This window comes from Eucyclogobius newberryi, unplaced genomic scaffold (assembly GCF_026437365.1).
Source record: "Eucyclogobius newberryi isolate DKJ021-1_F unplaced genomic scaffold, fEucNew1.0.hap1 SCAF_4, whole genome shotgun sequence".
Lineage (NCBI taxonomy): Eukaryota > Metazoa > Chordata > Actinopteri > Gobiiformes > Gobiidae > Eucyclogobius > Eucyclogobius newberryi.
This window is the reverse complement of record NW_027316056.1, coordinates 19,688,120-19,694,046: the sequence shown is the minus strand read 5'-3', so window position 1 is coordinate 19,694,046 and position 5,927 is coordinate 19,688,120. Positions and strand designations below refer to the sequence as shown.

The window sequence follows — 5,927 nt, the reverse complement described above, 5'->3', positions numbered from 1 at the left end:
CAACAAAACGCTCCAGCAGTGACATTGAAGCCTCACTGACATCATTTGGCGTGTGTAAGAGTTCTTCAAAGGCATCAGTCACCTGTGGGAACACTTTCCAAATCTCCCAGGCAGTTTTCTTCCCCCTGCCAGCGAAAGAAGACACAGTGTCACACCCTGTGAAGGCATGTAAGATGGGTAGAGTAGCACATTGTCTTGGGTTCATTGTGGAAACCAGTTGGTGAACAGCCATGTATTGGTTGATTCCACACTGCGTGCATGCTTTACACTGTTGAACACCAGTAGCTGCGATACTGTGAGAACAGCAGTTGTGGTGCTTGTGTTGGCCAACTGATTCTGGTCTTTGATGTTTGCCCCATCGAGGATCATGTTCACCAGAGCAAGGAGGGATGGTGTCACAGAATCCTTCTGGCAGTCAACTTTGAAGGCACCGTCAAAGGTGAACCTGGTCTCAAATATTTCTCTACGTACTACCTGTGCTGCTCTAACTAGGTGCATGGCATCACTGGCATGATCACAGGCCTTCTTCAGGGCAGTACCTATATCTTTCTCAAACAAGAGAAGTGTGTCCTGAGAATGGGCTCTTCGATCAGGAAGTTCATATAGATGTCTGTCCTTCAGTCTGGTTGTGTGTATTCTGTTGGCTACTGTGCCACCCAGCTGCTCCAGTCTTGTCTTGTAGAGGTTAGCCATGTCTGAGAGTTTAAATACAGGGGCATTGTGTTCATCTGAATGCATTTCCTCCATGAATACCACCAGCCCAGCAAAGGCTATGCCATGCAGACGATCAGCCTCCTTGTCCTTGAGTGCAGCTGGTCTGATTCTGTTGTATAATGAGCGGAGACAGTTGCGATGGTATTTTGCCTCGATGGCAATCATGTCTCCTGCAGACAGCTTGGCCAGCAGTTCAGTGTCCTCTAATTCAGTTGCACATCTCCGAACGTTCTTGTCAATTTCCTTTGTAGCTGCTTCATGCAAATCTGCAGTGCCAGCTGGCTTATTGCAAAAGAAACAGATAGGCTCGGTTGACTGTGGAAGCCTGTGGGCAGCTGCTGCTCGTGTGTGCAGAGTACTGGTACTAGATTGCTGTCCTGAAGCTGATTCAGCGCTGCTCTGGAAACATTTTTTTGTTAAACTTTAAGCGTCATTTCTTGTGCCACTGAGCACTGTGTGTCCTCAGGGTAGTTTCTATGTTTCTAGTTTCTATCGTCCAGTCTGTTCAGGTTGAGGTCCATTGGCATGTGCTGCAGTCCCTTGAACTGGAGGAGGTCTTCTGTCAATGTTGCATAGCCGTGGTAGCGGCTATGCAACATTGTTTCATGGTTGATCTTAGTGGGCAAGTGTGTGGTTTATACATCAAAAACCTGTTTATAATTAACGAATGAAGCAAAACGTAAATATTTTGTTATTTTGAGGTAATTTTACCTCTTAAGGACCTCAGAGGTCAAATCCAGACATCTGTAAATAACTACACACAATGTGTGGACTATGTAGACACCTTTATTGGAACACAAATGTATGGTTTGTACATCAAAAACATGTTTACCATTAAACAATGAGGTCAAACATTGATATTTTGAGGTCCTGGACCTCATTATGGACTTCAGAGGTCAAATCTGACTTACCTCCCGATCTTAAAATGAAGCTTATGGTATGTACTAACACTGGTAAACATTTCATGCTTTAGTCATATTTTGTTATGATAATCTGCATTGCTATAAGGATTGTCTAAAACAAAACAGCATTTATTTTATTTTGCCCTACAGCCACCTGATCCATACTTGTCGATCAAGGCTTCCATACCTAAACAGGTAGGTATGTATTCATCCATTTGGCACTCTTCCCCTCTGGGCCGGAACTCAATCCATGTCCTTTCACCGAGCAAATAATCATACCTAAAATAAAGTTTTAGTTAATCCATTTGGTAAAAGTAGTTTACTTTGAAAAACAGTCTACTGTGTTTAATTGGACAAAAACATATTAAAATACACTTACGACTGAGTATGTGCATTTTTCAGAGTGTCCTCCGATGCGCCCATTATAAGGTATCCTTTATTTTTCTGTAAATTTAAACTCTCTCTGCAGTGGGAGAAACTAATAAAATGGCGCAGTTGGCCTTCAGCGTTTTTATCATATGTTCCTGCAAGTTACAAATTATTTACAGATTGTTAAGCAAATAAATATGAATAATAAAGTATCAACTTTCAAAAGACCAACCTTCCTTGATGATCAGCTCGATTCGCATGGTGTAGATGTCAAAAGACACGTCATAAGCTACTTCTTCCAGAACGACATTGTATACTATACAAAAAGATAATGTTTCTGTACTTTTCTCCTCACAGTGGAATAGCAGAATGTTCGTTTACCATAATCAATCCTGCTGGTCAGTGTAGATTCACAGGCTTTGGCAATGCGATCCTTGTCTTTGATTTGGCCTTTCTTTTGCATGCTACAGTTTTCTTCAAGTGTATCAAATAAATGCATAGATAGATTAATACTATTTTAACCACTCAATGTTCATATTGCATTATTGATATGACCAATGTTGTTTTAAAACTCTGAATTGTATTACCTTCAGCACACAGGCATTCATCATTTTGGCAGCGTCTCAATATCTGACCATCTTTCTTTTGTGGGTGATAATACTTTACACATTTTGTTTCTGTAAAACATTAATAATGTCAAAAAAAAAAAACGTCTCATACTTTCTTTAATTGTGCATAATTACTTTCATAGTATTCATATATGGACACAGAGGCTGGCTGTAAAATGCCCACTTTGTTAGTTTGTCTCAATCTAATAGGCAGCACCTCAGTTCGATCGTGAGCGACCTGTAAAGACCAAATGTCCCGTCAGGGTTAAAGGTTAAAGGCTTGAATCCCAACAATATTACCAGACCTTGTCCATATAGAGAATGAGGGAGCCTTTCTCTGACAGAGCCTTGTTGAACTCCCAGTGGGAGATGACGCGGGCGCGGTTTTCAGCTAACTACAATTAGACAAGAGACAAGATTCCAAACCACATTAATGCAGTTAAAAGAAAGAGTGGACACAACTGAAATCTTACTGCATCCAAGTCTTCATTTATAGGCATGAAGCCAGTGGGTAAGGAAATATCCAATATCGACATAGAGGCAGGTTCCGTGTTCTTGAAACTATAAAACCAAAAACATTCTTTAAAACACCATATGCTTGAACTATTTGTTTTAAACTTTTACTTACAAAAACTCAATTCGCAGCTTGTAAATGTCTCCATCGTTCTTATCAACCTTTTCTGATGAAACAAAACACATGTGATTATTAATAATCTGTGAAAAATGTACAGAAAAATGTACTGAAAAAGAATGTAAAAGAATTTACCAAGATTGAAATCCAGTGAAAGATTGAAGTTTGTACAGTCGCTCACAGTTTCTTTCGGCACAGCATAATACTCTGTGACCAGCTGTAAATAATACAAGTTTACTATTAGACAAACATTGAGACAAAAGGAGGTGATTTTAAGAAGTTAAAGTGTTTTACAGTCAGAGTTGCCTCTCCTGTGCCTTTCGCGATCATTTTCACACTTTCATCTACTTCAAAGTTCTGTTTTGAGGTCAAAACAAAGAACAAAGGTCAGACACAATCATGACGATGCGACTGCTTGGTCTGTCTGCACTGCATAATCCGACCTTAGACGTCCTTGTGGTGTGGTGGTTTCCTTGGTTGAATTTGAAATTGTAAGGAGAAGAGCGGCCTGGGACCGTCAACTCCACGTCCAAGTCATAGTCTGGCTCTTTAGCCACAGTCCAGTACTCAGACACTGCTTGGTACACCATTATTGTGGCCTAAAATAAAAAGACATGTTTTAACATTTTATAGATCATGGCAAATTTATTTGTTGAGCACATTTCATACACAATGCAATTCAAAGTGCTTCACACAACAGGAAAAATGCATTAACATCACAATGAAATGACAGAAATCACAAAACAGTTGAAGAAATAAAAGAGAAGACTGTAAAGATCTTCAGGAAGACTGTTCCAAATTTTAGCTGCATAAAAGGATTACTATTACAGCAAAACATCATCAGTAGGGTAAAACTAACCTGTCTCACAACGGTCTAAACCCAGATCAGATTCCCTATTAGTGGGGAACGTGAGCTGGGTTACCACACCTCAGAAGACACCATGAAATTATTGTAATTATAATACTGCATAAAAGATCATCATAGAGGTACTTTGTCTGACCCGTCCCCTATGACCTGTTTGCCATGGGAGACACCACCAGGGGCCTAACCCAGACAACATAGCACCAGGACACTTCCAGGGTCATTTGGGCACAAACTCCCCCACCAGGGTAAAGTGGCAATTCAAGGGGAGTGCAAAAATAATGTTTGTTTTCAAAAGTGTGCCCCTTTTTAGCCATTCCCCTTTGACCTCTATGTGACCCAATGGCGAGCGCTCACGTAATCAAGGCAATCAGTGATTGACCAATAAAATCTATGATTACTGTGTGTCACAACTACATATGATTTGTTCTAAAATATATTCAAATAGGCCCATTTTCCCCTCACTTCTTCTGCCGAAGTTTGGCCGCTACAGGCCGCTATAGGTCACTACAGGCAGCTAAAGGCCGCTACAGGCCGCTAAAGGCCGCTACAAGCCGCTATAGGCCGCTAAAGGTCGCTACAGGCCGTTACAGGCCGCTATAGGCCGCTAAAGGAACTACAGGCCGCTAAAGGCTGCTACAGGCCGCTAAAGGTCACTACAGGCCGCTATAGGCTTCTACAGGCCGCTATAGGCCGCTACAGGCGGCTAAAGGAACTACAGGCCGCTACAGGCCGCTAAAGGTCACTGCAGGTTGCTACAGGCCACTAAAGGAACTACAGGTGGCTACAGGCCGCTAAAGGAACTACAGGCGGCTACAGGCGGCTACAGGCGGCTACAGGCCGCTATAGGCCGCTAAAGGTCACTACAGGCCGCTAAAGGCTGCTACAGGCCGCTATAGGCTGCTACAGGCGGCTAAAGGAACTACAGGCCGCTACAGGCCGCTAAAGGTCACTGCAGGTTGCTAGAGGCCACTAAAGGAACTACAGGTGGCTACAGGCCGCTAAAGGAACTACAGGCGGCTACAGGCCGCTACAGGTTGCTACAGGCCTCTACTACAGGCCGCTACAGGCTCTTTGAGCTTTTAGAACAAGAGCAGACAGCAGTTTGTTTTAGCACATGCATTTTGAGGACCAAACAGCCTCAAGCCACGCTGAAAAAGCTTGTGTGAGAAACTTGGATGTTTGCAGGTTTTGCCCTAACTAAGGAAAAGCAACAGCTTCAAAAACTGACTTACAATCTATCTTTTAGTGACAAGTTTTTTGTTTGTAGCTAAGGCTCTGTTCACGTTTCGAATGATTAGACGATAGTTAGAAATACAGGCAGTCATTTAACAACATAAAATGCTATTTGTCTAATGACATTAGCTCAGTAGTATAGACCTTTTCCTATAGCATTTGCTCAGTAGTATATACCTTTTCCTATAGCATTAGCTCAGTAGTATAGCTCAGTAGTATAGGGCCTTGCCTATAGCATTAGCTCAGTAGGATAGGCCTTTGCCTATAGCATTAGCTCAGTAGGATAGGCCTTTGCCTATAGCATTAGCTCAGTAGTATAGCTCAGTAGTATAGGGCCTTTGCCTATAGCATTAGCTCAGTAGGATAGGGCTTTGCCTATAGCATTAGCTCAGTAGGATAGGGCTTTGCTTATAGCATTAGCTCAGTAGTATAGGGCTTTGTCTATAGCATTAGCTCAGTAGGATAGGCCTTTGCCCTTCATGTAAGAGGCTTTGCATATTAGATTGTTTTCTTTTGTGTTTTCCACTAAACACCTGGAGCTTGCTTGCACAGAAAAGTCACTGCACGCTCCTGATGTAACCTAATGTAAATCACCAAAAATGGTT

The 5,927-nt window shown here is 42.1% G+C and overlaps 1 protein-coding gene across 1 annotated transcript in view; it reads right to left on the bottom strand.

Moving 5' to 3' along the window:
• Positions 1-1,744: 1,744 nt before the first annotated feature.
• The window catches only part of LOC140377008 (complement C3-like), a 20,177-nt gene continuing 15,994 nt past the window's right edge, over positions 1,745-5,927 (bottom strand). The window contains exons 31-42 of the mRNA XM_072462257.1: positions 3,668-3,823; positions 3,519-3,581; positions 3,360-3,441; positions 3,222-3,273; positions 3,067-3,154; positions 2,899-2,988; positions 2,729-2,831; positions 2,573-2,662; positions 2,367-2,459; positions 2,218-2,301; positions 1,996-2,140; positions 1,745-1,895 (exon numbers count right to left, since the gene is read on the bottom strand). Of these exons, the coding sequence (XP_072318358.1) occupies positions 1,751-1,895; positions 1,996-2,140; positions 2,218-2,301; positions 2,367-2,459; positions 2,573-2,662; positions 2,729-2,831; positions 2,899-2,988; positions 3,067-3,154; positions 3,222-3,273; positions 3,360-3,441; positions 3,519-3,581; positions 3,668-3,823 (1,191 nt within the window). The 3' untranslated portion in view covers positions 1,745-1,750. The remainder of the gene's footprint in view (positions 1,896-1,995; positions 2,141-2,217; positions 2,302-2,366; positions 2,460-2,572; positions 2,663-2,728; positions 2,832-2,898; positions 2,989-3,066; positions 3,155-3,221; positions 3,274-3,359; positions 3,442-3,518; positions 3,582-3,667; positions 3,824-5,927) is intronic.